The sequence below is a fragment of the Schistocerca nitens genome, chromosome 6 (assembly GCF_023898315.1).
Source record: "Schistocerca nitens isolate TAMUIC-IGC-003100 chromosome 6, iqSchNite1.1, whole genome shotgun sequence".
In the NCBI taxonomy this organism is placed as follows: domain Eukaryota; kingdom Metazoa; phylum Arthropoda; class Insecta; order Orthoptera; family Acrididae; genus Schistocerca; species Schistocerca nitens.
The window spans coordinates 405,934,770-405,959,876 of record NC_064619.1 but is presented as its reverse complement, the minus strand read 5'-3'; the positions used below and the strand labels follow the sequence as shown (position 1 = coordinate 405,959,876).

The window sequence follows — 25,107 nt, the reverse complement described above, 5'->3', positions numbered from 1 at the left end:
TGTCATTGTTGTGAAAGTCATATGTGGAGAAGTCATTGAGTTTTCTTTCCTTCAACATGCCAAGACCTAGTCCGAAGGTATTTAGAAAGCGTGTACATTGGCGCAAGAAAGTAAAGTGCATTAAAAATTCGTCTGATTCGTCTTCATCAGTATCTGATGTCCCAGTAGCGACTAACCTCAACACGGGCAGTGATACATTGAGTGATGCTGCTGCCACTATACCGGAAAGTGCTTCAAGAAGAAAACTAGCTGGAATTGAAGAAGAATACAAGAAACTAAATGCTGGGACTACAAAATATGAGGTAATTAACGTCTCTTTATTATCAGACGTTTTGGAGAACAATGTGTACTGCAAACAATGTGGAAAATGTGGTGTTTCATTGAAAACAAACTTACATGTAGGACTTGCTTGTGAATTAGAGTTGATGTGCAGTTATTGCAAACACAGTGTTACTTTCTTCAATTCCTCACATGTTACTGCAGATACAGGTAAACTATACGATATAAACATTAGACTGGTTTATGGATTACGGTGTATAGGAAAGGGCAGGGCTGCAGGTGCCATGTTGTGTGGTGTGATGAGCCTCCCTCCTCCACCTTCAAAATTTAACAAACACATAATTGCAATAGCTCTGCTGTAGAAGATGTGGCACAGGAAAACATGAAAGATGCTGTTGAGGAAGCAGTTGTTGAAAATAATAATAGCAGAGACTTGTCCATAGCTTTTGATGGAAGCTGGCAGAAGAGGGGCCACACATCTCTGAATGGTGTAGTAACAGCTACAAGTGTGGACACTGGTAAGGTAGTTGATGTGGCAATACTTTCCAAGCACTGCAGATGCAAGGAGAAAATGAAAACTAAACATGAAGAGGAGTGCATGGCAAATTACTATGGGTCAAGTGGTGGTATGGAAGTTGCTGGTGTAAGAAGTATTTATCAATGCTCAGTAAAATGGTACAACGTTAGATACATAAATTATCTTGGAGATGGTGACTCAAAGGCTTTCAAAGAAATTGAGGAACTGAGACCCTATGGTAACGATGTGAAAATTTCCAAACTGGAGTGTGGTGGCCATGTTCAGAAAAGGATGGGATCAAGACTTCGACAGATCAAGGCTAGCATGAAAGGCAAGAAATTGAGCGATGGAAAAAATTTAGATGGGAAAAATAGACTGACAGATGCTATAATAGATCTTATTCAGAAGTGCTATGGTCTAGCAATAAGACAGAATACAGCAGATGCAGAATTAATGAGAAGAGCAGTCTGGGCTCTGTTTTTTCATACAGCTTCAAACAATGAGAATCCCCAACATGGGCTATGTCCAAAAGGAGACGATAGTTGGTGCAAGTACAACAGAGGCAAGGTAACTAAGAAACAATACAATCACCCTCATCACCTGCCACCTGCCATAATGGATGAAATAAAACCAATATTCCGAGGCCTCGCAGATATTAGTCTACTAAAGAAATGTCTTCATGGCCGGACTCAAAATCCAAATGAGTGTGTGAACCAAGTGATATGGAATAGACTGCCTAAAACTGTGTTTGTGGGTATAAACACACTTCACTTTGGTGTTTATGATGCTGTTTCATCATTCAATCAGGGCAATATAACAAAGTGCAAAGTTCTGCAGAAGTTGGGGCTCTGTGTAGGACTACGAACTGCCGCAGCTATGCTTTGTTTGGACAAGGAACGGCTCAGGTCTTCAGTTAATGCCATAAAAGTATATTCAAAGATGGCTAGACAGCATAGCAGAGCTATCAAGAGAAAGCTGTTGGACGATTCTGATGATACAAGCTATGGAGCAGGCTTGTACTGAAGTAAAAACTTTGAAGCTAATTTCCCGTAACTTTAGTTTTTTTGTGTATAAGGTACATTTTCTCAGGGCCTATTTATAGTAGAAAGATAAAATTTTCTGTAGTTGTTCCTTAAGACCTTCTAATATATCTGAATTAAAAGATATGTGGAATTATTTTGTATTAATGGATGTAAATTTTAAAATACTTGTTAAAATGTATAACTTTTTTAACATTTACAAAAAATAAAATATCTGAAAAACTATACATTATTTTTTCAAAATTAATAATTCAGCATAAAAGCAGAACATATCTCTGCGTTCTGTGAAGAAATCAAGAGTATCATCCAAATAATATATGAGAAAATGTTCCTAACTTTTAGCTCAATTTAACATTGTAAGCATAGGGCATTCCGTATACCCTTAAGCACATTTTCACTGTAAGTGTAGATAGCCTTCTCAATATCAGAACCCTTTTGAAATCTGAACTGCGACTTTGACAGTATGTTATTTGAAATAAGATGATTATAAAGCCGATTATACATTTATCTATTTGGATGACATTATAGTGTTTTCCAGTAGTATGGAGCAACACAGACAGCAGTTAAGGGAAGTCTTTATGAGGTTAAGAGCAGCTCATTTGACGTTGAGCCTGGAGCAGTGTCATTTTGCATTAGAAGAAGTAAAATATTTGGGTCACAATATCAGTAAGGACGGAGTGCGAACAGATCCGAGGTTGGTACAAGCTGTAATGGATTTTTGGGAAGCAAAAACAGTTAAGGAAGGGCAGTCATTCATCGGAATTTGCAATTTCTATCAAAAGTTCGTGAAGGGTTCTGCAGATTTAGCACAGTCGTTGACACGATTGTTACAGAAGGGTGTGAAATTTGAGTGGACAGAAGAGTGTCAGAAAGCGTTTGACAAACTGAAAGAAGTGTTAACAACAAGTCCGGTTCTTGTGTTTCCAGATTTTGAAAAGGAGTTTATACTAGCATGCGATGCATTGAATCAAGCATTAGGGTGTGTTCTTAGTCAGGAAATTGATGGGAAAGAACATCCTGTAGCCTATGCGTCTAGGCAGTTGAATGCAGCTGAGAGGAGTTACTCAACAACTGAGTAATCTATGGAATCACATATTGTAAATGTTATTTATATGGGAGAAGATTTCGGGTTGTGACAGATCATGCTGCATTGAAGTGGTTGTTGGGGTTGAAGGACTCATCCACTAGACTCGCTAGATGGGCTGTGAGGCTTAGCGAATTTGACTATGAGGTGGTGCACAAGCCCGGGAAGAAGCACGGTAATGCGGATGCACTAAGTAGGAAGGCGGCAAAAGTAGAAGTCATAGGTTATGACCTAGCAGTACAGCAAGAATTACACGACACGGACAACGATTGTAAATTGTATTGGACATAGCCACAATTTAATATGTACGATGGTTTTCTGTACAGGGAAACGAAATTAGGGCCAAGGGTAGTAGTGCCAGCGAAGTTGAGGGATGAGGTTTTAAAGGAAGCACATGATCACGTGTTATCTGGTCATGGAGGGTGTAGCATGACGAATAGGATAGTGGTGGAGAGGTATTGGTGGAGAGGTAGGAAAGTACATGTGGATCAGTATGTCAAGAATTGTATACCATGTGTGCAGAGAGCAGATTTGAGCTGGAAACAGATACAGCTACAACAATTGCCAGAAGTGACTGGTTCATTCTCTATGCTGGGGATCGATGAATAAGGACCTTTCAGGCAAACACAATTGGGAAACAGGTTCATTCTGACAATAATAGACCATTTTTCGAGGTATGTGGAGATGGTGGCTATGCCAAATCAACAGGCAGCAATGGTCGCACAAGCATTAATAAACAACTTGATTTTGAAGTTTGGTGTACCAGAGACTATAATTACTGACCAAGGGACCAACTTCATGTTGGACTTAAAGAAGGAACTGTGTAAATTATTGAACGCATAGAAGCTGAGCACATTGCATCCACAGGCCAATGGAAGGACAGAACGGGTACACAGAACAATTGGGAAGATGCTGAGTTTTTATGTGGACTCTCATCACCATCAGTGGGACGAGTATTTGAAGCATACTGAGTGCGCATACAATGCGAAAGTCCATACAAATACCGGTTTGTCTCCATATGAGGTAGTGTATGGGTTTAAAATGCTGTCACCATTTGATTTAGTGAAGCTACAGAAAGGAAGGACTGGTGAATCTGTACGTCAATTCGCAAGGACAATTCGGGATGCCTGGAAACGGGTACAAAAGGTGAATATGCAGGCTTGGGAAAGGCAGGAAGATGCAGTAAAGCAGAAAGGAAGTTTACTGTAGTATAGAGTGGGGCAATGGGTAATGCTGTCCAGCCCCTATACGCAAAAAGGGAAAACAAAGAAGTTCCTCATGAGGTACCAAGGGCCGTACCAAGTTGTTGAAACCACATCCCCCATTAATGTTAAGCTTCAGCTGCCAACTAGAACAACAATAGTACACAGTGGGCGGTTACAGCCATTTAAGGGTTGCCTGGATGTGATTCCAGGTGTGGCACAGGAAGGAAAGAGGAAGAACGAGAGTGTACAGAGAGGTGCTAAGCACAGAGAAAACCAGGAAGATACAGTACAGCATGAAGTACCGTATGCTTTTCGATTCAGAAAGTAGTAGAGTTTTGTAGTTTTTTTTCTTTTCATGTCACGTATCATTGGGTTTGCGTAGAGTAATTAGGCATTGTAGTTTCATATGTTGTATGTATTTTCGAATATAGCCTGCTGTGGACAACAGTCATTTTGAAGAGGGAGGAAGGGTGATGGTGATCCCTGTCCTCAGGTCACCGAAAGGGGAAGCATTGGAAGTGATTCATCTCTTAATCATCATGGTGGATGCCTTACAAGTGCAGCACCTGGATTGGGGTGCACTGTACTTAAGGCAGGAAGATGTGGTGGTGTCGAGTCACCAGTGGGCATTAAGGTTGGTATGGAACATATGGGAAAAGCAGAATAAAGTAAGGAGGCTTGAGGAAGTGTTCGAAGAGCTTAGGCAATGTGCAGAGGGCAAGGGAATGCTGAAGGAAGCTGCAGGGGAGTATAAGAAATTGCATGTGGCTTATAAGATGCTACGGAAGCAGGGAGGATGGATGGAGGAAGCAGTGCCACAGGTAAGATGGAAACGAGGATGGCTGAATGTAGAGGGAAAAATTTTAAAGACAGTTTTTGGATATAAAAGAACTGAACAACAAGGTGGAAGCAGTGAGGCAACTCACAGAGGAGAGTACGCTCAACGAAGCTTGGCATGCAACACAGATTGGGACATTGGAAGGGGAAATCCTTAATTACACATGGTTGCTCCGCGCATTAGCAGGGCAGGTAGCGGTATACGCTAAGGCATCTGAAGATGTAATACTTCGTAACCTGGGAACCCTACAGGGGCATCTAGAATTACTAAATAGCAGGGTGGTATTAGCCAGACTTTTGCAAAGAGTAGCTGACATTGTGTGAGATGTGCAGGGAGTAATAACGAATCTGCAAGAAGCGCCGCATCACGCACTGCAAGGTCAGATATGTCCCGATTTGTTACCGCCGGACCAATATTTAAGCAGGTTGCGCAAGGCACAGAAAGAACTACCTTCAGGGTTATATTTAATAATGGAGCCCAGTGAGCAAAATTTGCCGTTTTTCTACAATGTCGCAACAGTAAGGGAAACAACTGACCGCGCACGAGTGTATATTTTGGGCCAATTCCCAGTTATGGGGAAGAACGCGAGGTTTCAAGTGTTACACAGTCCTCCCACATCCAGTGGAGTGGGGAGTGTTGAGCAAGTTTGTGGAAGTGAAAACTAAAGAGGTATTGCTGATCTCAGCAACGAGAAACCAGTACACCGAGATGGCAAGGGAGGAATTATGAAGCTGCCATAGAGAGAAGGTAACGGTATGCCCAGCCAGGGTGGTAAGTAACAATCTGGACACATGCACGGTGCAGTTATTTCTAGCAGTGGGAGGGAGGGAGACCCCTTGTAAATCAGTGTCTTGTGCTTGTTGGTGCGGTAAAAATGAACTGTAACACAAAAAAATCATGCTTTGGACGAAACTGCAAGACCAAGACTGCATATTTCCTAGAACGCCCTGGAGTTTATTATAATGTTTCATTGCTAAGTTTTGACACATTACTCAGTCACGCACAACCAAAAAATTTTCACCTCTTCCGAAAGCTAAAGGCAAATCTTTGGGGACATCTTTCTTAGAGTGGACAATAGACTGAAAGATACTGTAATGTACTGTAAGTTCGAGGATCTCTTGTCGACCCCTATTCAATAGTCTGGGAATTCTGACATTGCCCTCACAGTATATATTTTCTTTAATGTCGTTTGTTGTTAGCAATATTAGCTTATTCCCAAGAGTTAGCAGCTTTCACTCAGTTAATACTAGGCAGAAATCAAATCTGCATGTGGAATGCACTTCCTTGACTCTTGTGCAGAAAGGAGTGCAGTATTCTGCTGCATCCATTTTCAATAAGCTACCACAAGAACTCAAATATCTTAGCAGTAGCCCAAACTCTTTTAAGTCTAAACTGAAGAGTTTCCTCATGGCTCACGCCTTCTATTCTGTCAAGAAGCTCCTGGAAGAGCTAAAAAATTAAGCAAATTCCAGTGTTACATTGTTGATTTTCTTTATTTAAACTTATGACTTGTCGCCTGAATATGTTTCTTATATTTCATTTTATCTGTTTCTACTATCGTGTTATAATTTCATGTATTGATTCGTTCCATGACCATGGAGACTTCTCCTTAATTTGGTCCCACAGAACAATAAATAAATAAAATAAATAAATACATCAGTAGTTGAGGGAACTAGCCAGAATATTTTACATTGTGGGTGTATCTATAACATACTTCAACAGTGAACAAAAATAGAATAGAATGTTAGCCATTACTTTGAATTTTACTGCATCCCTTCATGCAAATATTTTATTAGCCATTACTTTGAATTTTACTCTGTCCTTTGTGGAAATATTTATCCTATTTTTCTGTAAAATAAATATGACAAAATAACGGGAGGTAAATTTTTAAACCATCATGGTCCCATGTAAAAAGCACCAAACTTATATTATTTATACAACTAATAACTGGGCTTAATTTTCCAAACCTGCATACTATCACATTCTTCAACAAACTGACGGATCTTGTCTGTAAATTCTTCTTCAAAATCATGTGTCTTCCATAAACTTAGTCCATAATTATATACATCAAAGGTCTGAGCAGAATTTCCATGCTGATATTTATTTATAACTGTTGTTGTCCTTGGATGATAACGAGTTCGCAAGAAGTCTGACCATACATTGACTTCATTATCAAGATCATAAATCTTCAAAGCTGTAATGGGAAAAAAAGTAACTAGTGTAGCATTCTTCACATTTTTTACTGAATTCATAGGAAGAAAGAAATGTCTGAATAAAACAACAGTAAAAATAAATTAAATATATAAGTTACTTTAAGTATTTTAACCAATGGAAAATAAAAATTTATCAAGTGACTTTCATAAGGTGAAATGATTTATTATTATTTATGGTACATTAGGTGATATTGAAACTTTGCCTGTATGATTGATGAATCCTACTATCATTGTAACACTGAACCTGGAGTTTGTCAATCTGAACTCTGGAGTTAGAAGAAATTTTCATAACTTGAATGTGGTCAGGAAGTACAGAAGAGGCAGTGATGTACTATTTCTAATTGTCACTTTTTATGGTGATGTTCTGTATTGAGCCAAAATCTCTTTACTTTGTCTCGTGCAATGTTGGCATTTTACATTCTTTATTGTGGTAGATTTCTTGTATAAGAACATAAAATAGGTTGTCAGCTAGGAATTATTCAGAAGAAGTAGGGTATGTGTTGGCACCAGATTCCATGATTGATCTTCCTTCATTTCAAACCACTACCAGTAGCAGCAGCTGTAGTAGTAGTAGTAGTAGTATTAATAGTTTTACTGATCAGTAGGTCTCTTTTACAAGTATATTGAACATGTCTTGGTATTATAATTTAAGAATAACAGAAATAAAGTGATTCACATATACAGACATTTACTTATAGGTCTATTATGACAAGAATTGGACAGGTAGTTGGTCATGACCATCCTGCCATTTGCCTGAAATAGTCTGGGGAAACCACAGAAAACCCAAATCATGATGGCTGGATAAAGGTTGGAGCGTCTATCCTCCTGAAAACAAGGACATTCTGTTTAAAACAGTGCTACCTAATTCGGTTTATCCCTAGTGTACAATACTGTTTTACAAATAAGTTATTTAACCATGTAAAAGGCTAATGCTAAACTGTTCATTCATTTCTTACTCCCAGTCATTGCATACACTACACACACTCTACACACATTGTTTCATAACATTACATGCACTACTAGCTTATGTCAGAACCCTTTTGTGCACCACAACTTACCATTTGCCAGCCTGAAAAACTGAGTCAGCATCCCTCTATAACAAGTGAGATGCTGAGCTTATAAAAGAGATAAGGTGTTAGTATTATACATTGCACAGTATGTTTTTCCAGAAAAGAAAGAAAGACAGAAAAATATATAATGTGGAAGTGTTACATGGAATAGTAGATGTTTTATTATCATTATTATTTATTTGTGTTGCATTTCTTACCAAAGTGCTACTCTGTGTTATCTTGGTAATCATTAAATGTGCAGGATATATTGCTTAACAGGTACTTTTTAACTGATTTTTTAAATAAGTATGTTTTAGCAATTTCTTTAATCTCCTCTGGCGCCGGCCGCACGTCACGGCATGGCAGTCGAATAAGAGATACTGAGTTGTTATCATGTAACCGGCTATTGTTTCTAAGTGAGTGTGTTTGAATATCCACGCAATTATTGGTGATTAAAGGTTATAACACTTTTTGGCGATGAGGATGGGATATTTTCACTGCGTTGTGGATTTGTGTGTTCGTGACGGGGCAGACATGGAACAGCTTATGCAAGCACTCATTGAACAACAAACACAGCTGACGGCTGCTATTCAGGCACAACAAACACAGCTGACGGCTGCTATTCAGGCGTTGTCAACGTCGCTTACTCATCGTCTGTCTTCCTCTTCTCCGCCTCCATTCCCTCCTTACAACGAGGCCGCTGAAGACTGGGAGGATTATGAGAAGCGTTTGCGGCAACACTTCTTGGCTTTCGGCGTTGTCGACGCTCCTATGTGTAAGTCGTTATTTCTATCTTGGATTTCCCCACGGATCTATCAGCTGCTATCTCAGTTAGCCCCTCTGCGGGAACCTGCCTCTCTGTCCTTCCAAGAAATGTGTGACTTATTGTCTAACTATTACTGAAAAAACACCCACATCATTGCTGCCCGCGTGGCGTTCTACCGGTGTCGTAAACAGCCCCATCAATCTTACTGGGCTTGGGCGGCGGAACTACACGCTCTGAGTAGGAAATGTCAGTTTGCCACGGACACTCATCATGAGTCTTATGCTGATTCAATGGTTAGGGATGCTATTCTACGGCTTGCTCCTGATAAAGAAGTTCGGCAACGTGCCCTACAACTGCCAAACCCGTCGTTGTCGGAAGTTCTAAGCATCGCTCAATCCTTTGAAGTGTCTCACGCTGCTGGCGCGCAAATAGACGCGTGGTGTGATGTAGGCGCTGTACAGTCAACTTTCGACACGGACAATTTGCCTGTTTCACAGGAGAATGAAGATGTGGCAGCGGTTCACTCGCGTAAACAACGTCGCGTTGGGCCGCAACGCCCGCAGCGAAAACAGCAACCATAGAAGCAGGTTCGTTCCGCACTTCCTTCTTGTCCACGTTGTTTCGTACAGCATGACAGGGCTGCGTGTCCAAAACGTTGGGCCACGTGTAATTCCTGTAGGAAAAAAGGCCACATTGCTTCTGTGTGCCAGTCCCCTAAAGTTCCTGTCGACGAGGACGAGGCATCGGACATGGATGTTAACTGTGTGCTTTCTCAAACAAATTCTGGATAAAGACATTCGCATGCAAGTGGACACTGGCTCTGCAGTAACTCTCATTAATTCTCGCACGTACTTGGAGTTGGGCTCCCCTCCCTTGTTTCCAGTTACGCGAAATCTGAGAACTTATAATAAACAGAAAATTCCTATCATTGGCCAGTTTGATGCTTCCCCTGCCTACAAGTCTGCTGTTAGGCCCCTCACGTTTTATGTGGTGGATCATGCGGGCACTGAAAACCTGTTCGGTTATGATGCTTTCCAGTTGTTCAGGTTCTCCATTGATGATGATGTGCACCTCATAATCTGAGGATATTCCGTATCAACAGCTGGATGGATTGTGTTCTGAATTTTCGTCCATGTTCTCTGCTGGTCTGGGTCGTGCCAAGGATTTTGAAGCCCACATTACTCTTAAACCTACAGCTCACCCTAAGTTTTTCCGGGCACGCCCTATTCCAGTGGCGTTGCGTGCACCTGTCAAGGCTGAGATAGACAGGTTAACAGCTTCAGGGATTCTCCTTCCTGTTACCTCCAGCGAATGGGCATCGCCCATCGTGGTGGTTTCTAAACCAAACGGGAGTCTGCGATTGTGTGGTGATTTTAAAGCCACTGTCAACGCTCAGAGCCTCATTGACACTTATCCTCTTCCCCGTCCTGAGGAGTTATTTACCAAGCTCGCTGGGGGCCAGTTCTTTTCCAAACTTGACTTATCGGAGGCATACCATCAGTTGCTGTTGGATGCTTCTTCCAAGGAATTTCTCGTCATCAACACTCCTTGTGGGTTGTATCAGTATCAGCGGTTACCATTTGGCATCGCTAGCGTGCCGGCCATTTTTCAGCGGTTTTTGGAACAGCTTACAGCTTCCGTTCCCGGCTGCATAAACTATCTGGATGACATTGTTGTCACGGGGGCCTCCACTGAGGAGCACCTTCGCAATTTGCGTTCCCTGTTTCGGGTTTTGCATTCGGCTGGGTTGAGGTACAATCTGGACAAGTCACAGTCCTTCCAACCCTCCATTATGTATCTTGGTTTCCACTTGTCCCGTGAAGGTATACGTCCTTTATGTCAGCACGTTGCGGCCATTAACGCTCTACCCCGGCCGTCTACGGTCAAAGAACTTCAGGCGTTTCTAGGCAAGATTGCTTATTATCACAAATTCATTCCATCCGCGGCGGCGGTAGCTCATCCTCTGCATCAGCTGTTACGCAAAAACGTCCCTTTCTGTTGGTCCGACAAGTGTGAGCAGGTTTTTGTCCTCCTGAAGGCTCATTTGCAGTCGGCGCCTTGTCTTGCCACATTCCGTCCGGGTCAGCACTTGGTTCTGGCGACTGACACGTATGTCCTAGGGGCTGTTCTCGCCCATAGGTATGCGGATGGGTCGGAACGACCCATCGCCTATGCCTCCAAGACCCTCAACGATGTGCAACAGCGTTACTCTCAAATTGAAAAGGAGGCGCTCGCTGTCATTTATGCTCTAAAAAAGTTCAGCGTTTTTTTGTATGGTTCTAAGTTTCACCTCATCACCGACCACAAGCCGCTGGTCTCTCTGACTAAGTCCCTGGCCCGCAGGCACGTTTATTGGTCCGGTATTGATTCGGACATTGCCCACATGGTTGCTGCATGTGGTCAGTGTGCTTCACAACTGGCTGCACCTTGTACAATGCCCTCTCCGTGGCCTCATCCGGCGCAGCCATGGGAATGGGTGCACGCTGACTTTGCCGGCCCCTTCCTTGGTACTTATTGGCTACTGTTGATTGACTCCTTCTCGAAGTTTCCGTTTGTTGTTCAATGTCCGTCGCCCACCACTGCGGCAACGACGCTGGCTTTGTCCAAAATCTTTGCGCTAGAAGGTCTTCCATCCACGATCGTCACGGACAATGGCCCTCAGTTCTCTTCGCAGACCTTCCGTGATTTTTGTACTGGACAAGCTGCAATTTCTGAGTTCTTATCGCTTCACACCTCTGGGTGATCGCAGTCCTGCTGAACTCTTGCATGGCCGCCAACCGCGCACTCTACTGCACCTGCTTCACCCTGTCAGGCCTTGTGCTGTGTCCCCTAGTGCGGGAAAATACTCGGTGGGTGCCGACGTGTGGGCACGAGGGTATGGATCTCACCCTAAATGGATTCCAGGGGTGGTCAAGGCTCCTTGCGGCTGCCGGCTTAGTGAAATATGTACGGACGACGGCATGATTGTTCGCCATTACGACCAGATGCGCCCACGAGTGGTGGCCACGCCGGTGCCACCGCCCCTTCCTTCGCCTCCACCAGGCCGAGACGCTAGTCCTGTTGCTGCTGCCAATCTACCGTACATGTTGCTGCAGCCGCCGTCGCTCCCGCTTCCGGGTAAGCCGGAACCGGCCCTAGTCGCGAAGCCGCCTTCTTTGGGACCCATCTCGCTGGAGCACACCCCCAGGTCCACGACACCTATGGATGCTGCTCCGGAGTTTTCACCCATCATCTCGTCCAGGAGGCATGTTCCACGCACGAGCATTCGTCCTGGACATTTTTGACCATACTCTCGTCTCTCTCCGCGGGATCTTCTCGGGGCCTCACAAGAGGCCATGGATGTCTCCGCATTGTCCATGTCTCCAAGGAAGTGAGTGTTTTTTTTTCAAGGGGGGAAAAGTGTTGTGACAGAGCTACGACATTTACAGTGCTGCCATGACAGTACGCGCAAACGGCGATAGAGGCGCTCCGCAACTCGGCTAAGCGCGGGAGCGCCACCTAGCTACGAACGGCGCCGGCCGCACGTCACAGCACAGCAGTCGAATAGTTGGTTGTTGGTTGGTTTGGGGAAGGAGACCAGACAGTGTGGTCATCGGTCTCATCGGATTAGGGAAGGATGGGGAAGGAAGTCGGCCGTGCCCTTTCAGAGGAACCATCCCGGCATTTGCCTGGAGTGATTTAGGGAAACCACGGAAAACCTAAATCAGGATGGCCGGACGCGGGATTGAACCGTCGTCCTCCCGAATGCGAGTCCAGTGTCTAACCACTGCGCCACCCCGCTCGGTAGCAGTCGAATAAGAGATACTGAGTTGTTATCATGTAACTGGCTATTGTTTCTAAGTGAGTGTGTTTGAATATCCACGCAATTTTTGGTGATTAAAGGTTATAACATTCAGTCTAGATCTTGTTCAATGGTCATGGACAGAGCTGTTTGTGCATTAACTATCAATGTTATTTTTGATGTACAACTGATTGGTAAATACACTCACATGGTGCAGTTAAAATCCCCAGTATTTCAAACAGATCTTGACAGTGAGGTTGACTACTATTTTTGGTTATTATTCTTATGACCCTTTTCTGCAATCTGAAAATTGTGTTCATATTTTGTGTAATTGTTTCCCACAAAAGAATGCCATAGCTAGGAAATGGGTGTATATATGAATAGTCTGTAACTAAAAGACAGTGGCTGTCATACACTAATGATAAGACTCTAAAATCCTGCATTTGTTACACAGTCTATAGAGGTGCCATCTACATTCAACAGTGTCATTTTTCCTCTTCAAAACGAAATTTATGGCTTTAGTTTCTTTATGTTCAGTCATTTTATTGTTTATGGATCAAGTGTAAACTTCTCAGACTGCTTCACAAGGACTTCTCTTGTGTTGAGTGGTACTTAAGTAAATAAATTAGTGAAATCAAAGTGAACTAGAAATTAGAATATAAATGAAAAACTTGGTTTAGTTTAGAGAGTTACATACTCGCAAACAGCAGGCCGAACAGCAGAACAGAAGAAACAATGACCATGAAGTCAGCAACTTCCACATAAGCGGGCGCTGTCGTCAGCCGTCAGGGCATCGCCCGACCGGCTCACGTGTTTCTCAGTTGTCGTATGTGAGCAAAGGCCCTCGCCTACATCCCCCGAGCCAAGGAAGAACCCACCCTGCCCACATGTTGTTAAGAGAGAAAAGTTAATTTATTTAATAGTTTCACCCTGACAGAATGCTTTAGAATGCTCATCCTGACAATTGACAGCATCAAAAGAGAAAACCCAGTTACATTTAGTGACAGAAGTGTCACATTTAGTATCACAACTGTTACATTTGGTATCAGAAGTCGTTTTAGTTGTTACATTTGGTGTCAGAGAAAAAACCCTTGGCTCAATATGAGGTGTGAATGACAGTCACTAAAGGTCCACAGTTAGTATCGTTTAATGTGAGAAAGGATAGAGGTTTGCACAGCAGTCGTAATATTTTCTTTATTTAAAAGTGTATTCTCTCTCATAATTTTAAGAGTTTTGTCGAAAATATTTAAACATCTTTTGAATTCAGTGTGGTAATATTGTGTAACTACTAGTTTGTAAAATGATGACACGAAATCGTACAAAGTCAGAGTCAGCACCACAAGCGGTTTCTACTGAGGAAGCTATTCACAGCTTAGTTAATCAGATAGCACAGCTTAAAAGTGATAATAATGCATTATTTAAACAGTTGAGTGAGGTTAGGCAAGCCAGTTCAATCCCTCCCACCCTAGATTCCTCAGCAGCAGCCTTAGTAACTCCTTTTTCAGGTAAACCTGGCGAAGACATAACAGCCTTTTTTGATGATTTAGTAGCAGCTGCAAAGTTAGGATCATGGTCAGATGAACAGCTCTTACAAATGACAAAGTTAAGATTGCTAGGAGAGGCTAAAGCACACATCTTATACCATGAAGAATTACAGAATGCTCCAACATTTGAGGAATTGAAGAAAGGATTGCTTAAACGTTTTCAAAAACAGAACAGCTGTAGATTTTATAGGGAACAGTTAAACACTATCACTCAGAGGCAAAACGAGTCGTTAGAAAGTTTTGTAGATAGGATTAGAAAAGTTAATATTAACACCTATCAGTTGACAACTAGTGATGAAGCAAATAAAGTTATTTTACAAGAGGCAGAAAATAGAGCTCTGGATACATTTTTACGTGGGTTGCCTCCTGAAACATCCCGTCGTGTCAGGGCAGAGTTTCCTAAAAATTTAGCGGAAGCTGTATCTGTGGCGACAGCTTTCGAAGAAATAGACATTGCCACCAGATACAAGGAGAAGCGAAATGTATTTTCAGCAGGAGTACGATGTTTTAGGTGCGATCGACAGGGCCATATAGCAAAAAACTGCAGACAACCTCAATGTACTAATTGTCAAAGAATAGGTCACACATTCAAGGAATGCAGGTCTAAGAAAGTTTTTGGAAATAGAAATCAGTTAAACTCAAACGGGAATGTCGGAGCTGCCGCCAGGCGTTCCCAATAATATTTCATGCCATTAAGGCGAATGTGAAGGCGGAATGCTGGTTATCTGCTACCATACAGGATAAAGAGGCAAGGATACTAGTGGATACAGGCGCAAACGTATCAATAGTAAGTAATGAATGTATTGGAGAAAAGAAATATGACCCTCCAAGGTATAGATTGAGTGGAGTAGGAGGAGGTACAGTGAAGTCATTAGGATGTACATCACTGATTTTCTCTATTCAGGGTGTACAATTTCAAGAAGATGTAGAAGTGGTAACAAAGGTAACTGACGGGTACGACGCGATCCTAGGACTGGATTTCCTGAATAAACATCACGCTAAAATTGACCTCAGACAGCAAACTGTAGAACTTAGCGGAATAGTGTTTCAGCTAGGTGACACCGCTGCAAAGGGCCCGCTGCCGCAAGATTTCCCCAACCGGAAGGCGAAATCAACTATACTGCGTGCAACGTCCTTGAAGGTTGATTCGCGGGATCAGATACCGTCTGGCTCAGGAAAACTTTTCTGGATGACCGTTGACTCCGAAGTACCTACAGATACAGTGTGTCTAATAGAGCCTTTAGAGGAAAATGAGGAATTAGATGTATCACATTGTTTTGTACGTAGAAGTGTTGTACGGGTTCAAGACGTTGAGGGAGAAAGAAAAGTACCGGTACATATTGACAATTTCGGAGTGGAGGACAAAGACTTGCATAAGGGAATATTAGTAGCTACCGTCAGTACTTTTGAAGAAGAAGATTTCATTTGGTCAGATATTAACGATGGTCAGAAGCCAGACGCCTATAAAACCGCATTACGCCAGAAGATTGAGCAATTGAAAGGAAATGATAGAGACACGATAGAAGCAGTTTTAGTTGAGTTTCAAAATTTATTTAATGCAGAAGGTCCACTGCCAGCAACAGATATCACACAGCATAGGATCCCAACAGGAAATAGCCCCCCAGTTTATAGGAAGCCTTATAGAGTTGCGCATCACTTACAGCCAGTACTGGATGAATTTATAGAACAGCATCTAAAAGATGGAATTATAGAATATTCTGATTCGCCTTATAATTCAAATATCGCAATTATTCCAAAGAAGTCTCCCGACGGTACGAAACGATATAGATTCTGTTGTGACTACAGACACCTTAACAAACAAACTATCTCGGATGTTTATCCTCTTCCAAACATTACAGATATCATTGACAGTTTGGGTAACAGTAAATACTTTTCAACAATCGATTTACGTAGCGGATATCATCAATTGGAAGTTGCTCCTGAAGATAGGCATAAAACAGCATTTTCTACCCCTGGAGGCCATTGGCAATTTAAAAGAATGCCTTTCGGTTTGAAAAATGCACCAGCAACTTTTCAAAGACTACTCGATGGAGTATTGCGAGGACTCAAAACTCAGCAATGTTGTGTATATCTAGACGATATTATTGTATTCTCCAGAGACATTAATGAACATGCTGTGCGTCTGCGTAATGTTTTTCTGAGACTTAGAAAAGCTAAATTAACATTAAATATGGAAAAATGTACTTTTGCATTGACAGAGGTTACATACCTAGGGCATGTCATTAGTGAAAAAGGAATTAAAACAGATCCTCGATTAATTTCGGCAGTTAAGGACTTCCCAACACCACAACGCGTTAAGGAAGTACAAAGTTTTATTGGTCTCGCATCGTATTACCGAAAATATGTTCAAAATTTCGCTGAAATTGCCAGACCCTTAACCCAATTATTGAAAAAGGGTGCAAAATTTCATTGGTCTGAAGATTGTGAATTAGCATTTCAAACCCTTAAAGATAAGTTAACACACAGTCCAGTATTAGCCTACCCAGATTATAATAAATAATTTATTTTATCTTGTGACGCAAGTGGTCATTCAGTAGGAGTTGTTTTGAGTCAGAATATTAATGGCGCGGAACACCCCATAGCCTACGCTTCGAGACAACTAACAAGGGCAGAAAGAAATTATTCCACAACGGAGAAAGAATTGTTAAGTGTTATTTATGGCATCAAATACTTTAAATGCTACTTGTATGGTAGGAAATTCAAGGTCATTACAGACCACGCAGCTTTAAAATGGTTGCTTGGGTTAAAGGATCCATCTAGTCGTCTCACGCGTTGGGCCCTATGTCTTTCCGAAATGGATTTCGAAGTTATCCATAAACCAGGCAAAAAACACACGAATGCAGATTGCCTAAGTCGGAAAATAGCACTTTTGGAAGCAACAGGCCGAGATACTGAGGACTGGAGAAAGGCACAAGATGAGGATACAGAATGCAAAAAATACGCAACTCAAAAACAATTTTGCTTTGAAGATGGTGTATTATGCCGTAAAACAAAACTTGGACCGTGAATTGTTGTTCCCCAACACCTTAGACAAGAAATAATGGCAGAGGCCCACGATCATATCCTTGCAGGACACGGTGGACAGCGGACAACCGAAAGACGTGTAGCAGAGCGATTTTGGTGGCAAACCAGAAAGCAGGATGTTGCGCAGTACATTCGTAATTGCATTGCGTGCGCACAACGAGCAGAACTTTCTCGTTCAAAAATACCCTTACAGAGGCTCCCCGAAGCTTCATGTCCATTTCAAATCTGCGGAATCGATCTCTACGGGCCATTTCATAAAACACCTGCTGGTAATAAGTATGTCCTTACAATTATAGATCACTTTTCACGCTACCTAGCTATGGTGAGTCTCCCAGATCAGCAAGCAAATACAGTTGCCCAAGCTTTAGTTAACAACTGGATACTTAAATTTGGCGTACCTGAAGCTATTATCACAGATCAGGGATCTAATTTTATGTCTGAACTAATGAAACAGCTTTGCCACTTACTAAAAATACGCAAATTACGCACAACTCCGTTACACCCTCAGTGCAACGGGCGCACAGAAAGAGTTCATCGGACAATCGGCAAGATGCTTAGTTATTATATTAACGAACAACATTCTAATTGGGATACGTATTTACCAATAGTCGTGTCGGTATACAACGCCAAAACGCATGAAGCAACTGGCATGTCACCTTATGAAGTGGTCTATGGCAGAAAAATGCCGTCCCCTTTTGATGTAATCAGGCAGAAAAACGGAAAAGTCGGAGAAACAGTAAGAGATTTCAGTCGAATGATGAAGGATGTATGGAAAAAGGTTCAAAAATCTAATACAAAGGCTTTGGAACGACAGGAAAGATTAGGTAATACCCAAGCTAAATATCCAAATTACAAAATAGGTCAGTGGGTTATGGTTTCAACTCCTTACATAGCGAAAGGAAAAACGAAGAAATTTGTAACAAACTACAGAGGTCCTTATCAAATTATTGAGATCACGTCACCAGTCAACGTTAAATTGCAACTGCCCACCCGAACTACCATTGTGCATGCAAGTCGTTTAAAACCTTTTAAGGGCGCTCCAGATGTAATTCCTTCAACAATAGTGTCTGCTTTTCCGAAGGGTGGAGGAAGTACCCGAAAAGGAAAAAGAGTGGCCATGCCAGCACAGCATACAGACATGGCACCATACAATCTTCGACCAAGAGTGCGAATGTCCTAGTGGAATCTCAGTAGACTGTGGATAATATACAAATGTAAATAATTAATACATGATAATGGTTTAAAAAAAAAAGAAAAAGAAAAGAAAATTTGAACGTAGAAACATGTAGATCTTGTAGTTAACAATGTATTCCTTCTTTTCTTTGTTTTTGTTTTTACGAGATTGGTAGGTTCATAAACATGTTGTTTGCCTTTTTTCAGAAAATGCCATGCAAAGCATTTCCTACACAAAACCTATCCTACCTCAATGACTCCCTTGACAGTTCCCTTCTGAAGTCATTAGATATGTTCATAAACTCACAGCAAGGCAAAATTGATGCCAATGTTATGATGCAACATGTCTTAAAATTAAAAGGTGAACACAAAACTAAAATTATAATGCTAGGAATGGGTATATCTGGAACCTTTGTGTTGGTGTTTCTGCTTTGTACAGTTTTCTTTTATTTAAGACGAAAAAATAAGCCAAATAATAATATACCACTTCATCAAATCCCTGTTAACTGGATACCACACTCTTACTTCAGTAGTTACTTTTGAGCATTAGTGTATTAATTTTGTTTATTGTACTTCACTCTTTACTAAACAGTCTTATGTTAAAGTAAACAATACTGTAGAATAAATATTCTTGCATTCATATAGGGTTGATTAAACAGGTGTTGCTGTGTAACTTTCTAAGTGAATAATCTATTTTTGTTTATTCATTGTCATCAAGGTTTGTTACACTTATTACAACCATTTATATAAGAACTATGTGATTCATGACCGTACAGTGCTTTAGTAAAGTGCTAAAGTATTTTCAACATACTTAATGTGAAGCGTGTGTAATTTTCTAAGTCGAGAGTTTTCAATGCTTGTGCTCTTGCCGTGTGAAGAGTGGAGGAATGTTGAGTGGTAAATTCGAGGGCGAATTTCTCTGAAGGGTGGAGGAATGTTGAGTGGTACTTAAGTAAATAAATTAGTGAAATCAAAGTGAACTAGAAATTAGAATATAAATGAAAAACTTGGTTTAGTTTAGAGAGTTACATACTCGCAAACAGCGGGCCGAACAGCAGAACAGAAGAAACAATGACCATGAAGTCAGCAACTTCCACATAAGCGGGCGCTGTCGATTCAGCCGTCAGGGCATCACCCGACCGGCTCACGTGTTTCTCAGTTGTCGTATGTGAGCAAAGGCCCTCGCCTACATCCCAAGAGCCAATGACCGACGTTAAGAAGATTCTTCGAGAAGCTTTTCAACGTGACAGAAGAGGCAATGACCGGCTCACGTGTTTCTCAGCCGTCACGTGTGATCAAAGGCCCTCGCCTACATTCCAAGAGCCAATGACCGACGTTAAGAAGATTCTTCGAGAAGCTTTTCAACGTGACAGACGAGGCAATGACCGTGAAGTCGTTCACCTCCAGTAAACTGAAGCGAATAAATACGCAAGACGCAGTGGGCCAGACAGATGAAGCCGGAGACGGAGTCGAAGACGGAGACAGACGAAGACGGAGACGGGGGCGGAGACGAAGACGAAGACGAGAGACGAAGGAAGAAAAGAAGAGTAGCAGTAGTTTTCAGTCAGTTTCGGTGCTGAAGACCGTCATGCAAGAAGAGTCTGCATCATGCACAGACGAACCAAGTCCACCGCTGTAATGGAATAGCAAGCAGCCGCCGTAGCGCCAGAAGACAGAAGTTAAAAGGTATTTGAAGTCTGGTTTTTACATACCCGGGTGACTCGTGAGGACGGGAAGGAGACGGCCTCACATCAGTAGTCACCTGTGAGCTGGGATGAAGACCTGACAGCCGAAGACTGGCAAGCGGGAGTCCGTGGTTCGAGTCCGGGACACTGGCCTTCCCCCGCCGCGCCGCTCCGCTGGTCGACGCACAACACACGCGGCCGCATAGAGAAGAGAAACACTGGGACGCCACTCCCAAGGTATCATCCGACGCACGACTTCGCTCGCAATAATTAAACCGGCCACCTCGCGCTGCGCGTCTCCCGTCAGCTGGGCGAGACAGCGACACGAGATACACACCGCTACGCGTAATCAGACGCCGCCGCCGCCGCTGCCGCAGCAGAAGACTTCACAAACGACACAGCTGCCGCTCTCCGAATCAGAATATCCCGTAAGATACAGTTGTACAAATCTTCAATAAAAGTTATCTTATGTAAAAATGATGTTTCATTCGACCTCATACCCGAGCCAAGGAAGAACCCACCCTGCCCACATGTTGTTAAGAGAGAAAAGTTAATTTATTTAATAGTTTCACCCTGACAGAATGCTTTAGAATGCTCATCCTGACAATTGACAGCATCAAAAGAGAAAACCCAGTTACATTTAGTGACAGAAGTGTCACATTTAGTATCACAACTGTTACATTTGGTATCAGAAGTCGTTTTAGTTGTTACACTTGTTTTCTCAGTGCCTACAATATTGCTGTCATCAGCAAAGAGAATTTTTTCTCCATGACTAATGCTACTTGGAAAGTCACTGATGTATGGGGTGTTTATAAATGAATATCGGGGTTTTAACGCTTTATAATATTTATTACATTAAATTTGCAGTTATAAATGATATATCAAATGAAAGAGCAACTAAAACAGTTTTACCAAGAACCTTATAAATATTCAATGTGAGCACCATTTGTCACACAGCACACATCAAGTCTATAGCTGAGTTCTTCCCAAATGACAATGACAGGGCTTGCTTTGCATGGCTTCCATGTTCACCCGACCTAACGCCATGCCGATTTTTTCCTTTGCGGCTTCATCAAAGATCACGTGTACGAGCCTCCGCTACGCTACCAGCAGACCTCCCTGAATTAAGAAACCGGATTGAGGCAGCTGTTGCTACAATCACTGAAGACACACTTATCAACGTTTGGGAAGAACTTGGCTATAGACTCGATGTGTGCTGTGTGACAAATGGTGCTCACATTGAACATTTATAAGGTTCTTGATAAAACTGTTTGAGTTGCTCTTTCATTCAACATATCATTTATAATTGTAAGTTTAATATAATAAATACTATAAAGCATTAAAATCCTGATATTCATTTACAAACACCCTGTACTCTGATCAGCCAGACCATTATTTGTTTTAGCAATTTCTTTAATCTCCTCTGGCAATTTATTGCAGTTTTATTTCTTGTAGAAAATGTTGTTTTGAGTTTCAAGTTTATTCTCTCTTGGTAAATATAAGACTAATAGCTGGTATGTCCACCTTCGGCATGGATAAAAATGGTGATGCATCATCACATGGAAGCAATGAGGCCTTGGTAGGTTGCTGGAGGAAGTTGGCACCACACTGACACACACAAGTCACCTAAAACCTAACCTCCACCACACAGGCCATGAAAGCCCAACGGTACTGACTGGCTGCCGTGTCATTCTCAGCCCACAGGCGTCACTGGATGTGAATATGGTGGGGTTTGTGGTCAACACACCAGTCTCCCGGCCATATGTCAGTTCACGAGACCAGACCTGCTACTTCTCAATCAAGTAGCTCCTCGGTTTCCCTCACAAGGGCTGTTTGCACCCTGCTTGCCAAGTGCTAGCCCAGTCCAATAGCGCTTAACTTCGGTGATCTTATGGGAACCAGTGTTACCACTGTGGCAAGGCCATTGGCACACATACCACCTAATTCCCATAAATTCTGAGTATGGGGACGAAGAGCTCTGACACCATGTTCAATCACATTTGAGATGTGCTCGATCAGATTCACATTTGGTGAGCTAGGGGGGGGGGGGGGGGGGGGGACTAGCACATCAACTAGAACTCACCACTATGTTCCTCGAACCATTCCATCACACTCCTGGCCTTGTGAAATGGCACATTATCTTGATGAAAAATGCCACTGCCGGCAGGAAACCTGATTGTCATGAAGGGGTGTATGTGGTCTGCAATCAATGTACCATACTCCTTGGCTCTCATGGTGCCCTGCACGAGCTACACTGGACCCACTGGTGCACATGTGAATTATTGCCCAGAGCATAATGGAGCTGCTGCCAGCCTGTCTCTATCCTGCAGTACAAGTGTCAAGGGACTGTTCCCCTGGAAGATGACAGATTCATGCCTTCCATCAGCATTATGAAGAAGGTATTGGGATTCATCAGTCCATACAACACTCTGCCACTGCACAAATGTTCAGTGCTGATGGTCACATGTCAATTTCAATCGTAGTTGCCAATGTTGTGGTGTTAACATTGGCACATGCATGGGTCATTGGCTGCGGAGGCCCATTGTTAGGAAAGTTCAGTGCACTACTTGTTCAACGACATTAAAGAAAATATATACTGTGAGGGCAATGTCAGAATTCCCAGACTATTGAATAGGGGTCGACAAGAGATCCTCGAACTTACAGTACATTACAGTATCTTTCAGTCTATTGCCCACTCTGCCCAGTATTAAAGTCTGATATTAGTTCCGCCACAGTTTGCCACCCATCCTGTTTTACCAGTCTGCCCAGCCTATGGTGTACAACATCTGTAATGATGGCTGACTGCCAAACCCCACATCTGAACACAGTCTCACCTTGGTTTCACCATGTATTGAAGACACCAACCACAGCACTCCTTGAACACCGGACAAGTCACGCAGTTTCTGAAATGTTCATGCCAAGCCTCTGGGCCATCACAATCTGCCCTCAGTCAAGCTCAGATAGATCACATGCCTTCCCCATTCTTTACATGGACAGCACGCTCACTGATACTACATCCACCGTGCGTGTGTCTGACTAGCAGTCATTCCTCACCAGGTGAAACTGCTATTGCCTGGATGGGTTTATATCCATAGTAGGTCACAATGTTCTGGCTGATCAGTGTATATTAGGAACAGTATTGGTCCTAATATGCTATGCTGAGGAACTCCTATATTAATGTGTTTTGGTTCTGATAAATGTTTTACTAAAAATTTAGATTTATTTGAGGTATGTGTTATCACTACTCTTTGTACCCCTATTGAAAATATTAGGGAAGGATAGATTGCTACTCACCATAGCTACTCTGCTTTATGGTGAGTAGCAATCTATCCTTTTCTTAATATGATGATATTTCAACCTGGAGTTTCCATTGCTTGACTTTGTACCATGTCTGTTAGCTATGATCAGAAACAGTCATTAGCTACTCCTCTTATTTCTAATGCTTCTAGCTTATTTATGTAGTAGTATCCTACAGTCAGCTGTATCAAAGGCCTTAGAAAGATCTAAAAATATGCCTGTGATGCCAAGACCATCAAAGGTATCGCTTTTATGAATTCTACTACGGCTGATTCCTGTACTTCACTAATTTTGGACACCAAACTGTGATTCACTTAAAATGTTGTATTTATTCAAGTAATTCATTAATCTGTCATAATTAAGTCTACTATTTTTGTGAATAGTGACAGCAGGGAAATGGGCTGGCAATTTTCCAAGTTGTCTGCATTACCTTCTTTAGCAGAGATGCAACTCTTTCCTGTTTTAAAAACTTTGGAAATTTCCCTGATGCAAAGGATTCATTTATTATGTGTTTTAAGGAAACCTGTATCCTTTATATGCATTGTTTCCAACACAGTGGGGCTGTCCAGGAACACAAGCCTCATAAGGTCACCCTGCATCAATCCAAGCTGGGCATCTACATGCCATGCACCATTGATTGTAGGTTTGATGCCCACCACACATTGCCCACCTTACATGAGACATTTTTCTGCAGTAAACTATTGGAAATTTATAAAGGATTCAAGTGCCTTCTAGCTGTCCGTGACTTGGGCTACCCACTTACCACCACGAGAGAAACTTAACAACCCCTGCACTTGCAACACATGGAATAATATTTTGGGGTTTCACCACTTGCACCTAAAACAAACTTTTCACTGCAGGAGAGGGCTATGTGAATAGTCATTCTGACACACTGCAAACCATATTCAGAAAGCTCAAAACACTAATAGTATACTGATTAGCCAAAACATTTTGGCCACTGCCCACCATGAAATTGGATGTCGCCTGGTGGCATTGCAAGCACGTGATGCACTAACAATAGTATTTAAGCAGAGCAGACAAGGATGGAAGTTCACCCTAGAAAGACACGGGCTGCAAATGGGGAAATCCGTAGAGATAAGTGATATTGACAAAGGGCAAAGGAGTATCTCGAAAACGGCAAAACTTGTAGAATGTTCACGTGTTACTGTTGTGAGCATCTACAGAAAGAGGTAGGAGGGCAGTGAAACTACCAATAGGTGCTAAATGGTTGGATGTTCACAACTCTTCAAAGAATGCACAATTGTTCCAGAGCACAATGATCATCATACGTTGTCGAACATGGAGCTCCGCAGCAGACCACCCATACATGTTCATATATGGACCCAAAGACATTGTCAATTATGACTGCAGTGGGCAAGGGATAATCAGGATTCAATCGTCGATCAATGGAAATGTGTTGGCTCTTCATGTGAATAACATTTCTGCTACACTAAGTTGACAGTTGTCTCCACAAATGCCGTCATCCAAGTGAACAGTAGCTCGAAACATGCTGCATGCCATGGCCACAGGCTGGTGGGAACAGTATTATGCCATGGGAGACATTCTCCTGCAATTGCATGGGAACTGTGGT

General features: G+C 42.2%; 1 protein-coding gene across 1 annotated transcript in view; it reads right to left on the bottom strand.

Moving 5' to 3' along the window:
• Positions 1-25,107, bottom strand: part of LOC126262731 (protein misato) — a 94,679-nt gene that overhangs the window by 40,877 nt on the left and 28,695 nt on the right. The window contains exon 4 of the mRNA XM_049959534.1: positions 6,931-7,157. Coding sequence (XP_049815491.1) covers positions 6,931-7,157 — 227 coding nt within the window. The remainder of the gene's footprint in view (positions 1-6,930; positions 7,158-25,107) is intronic.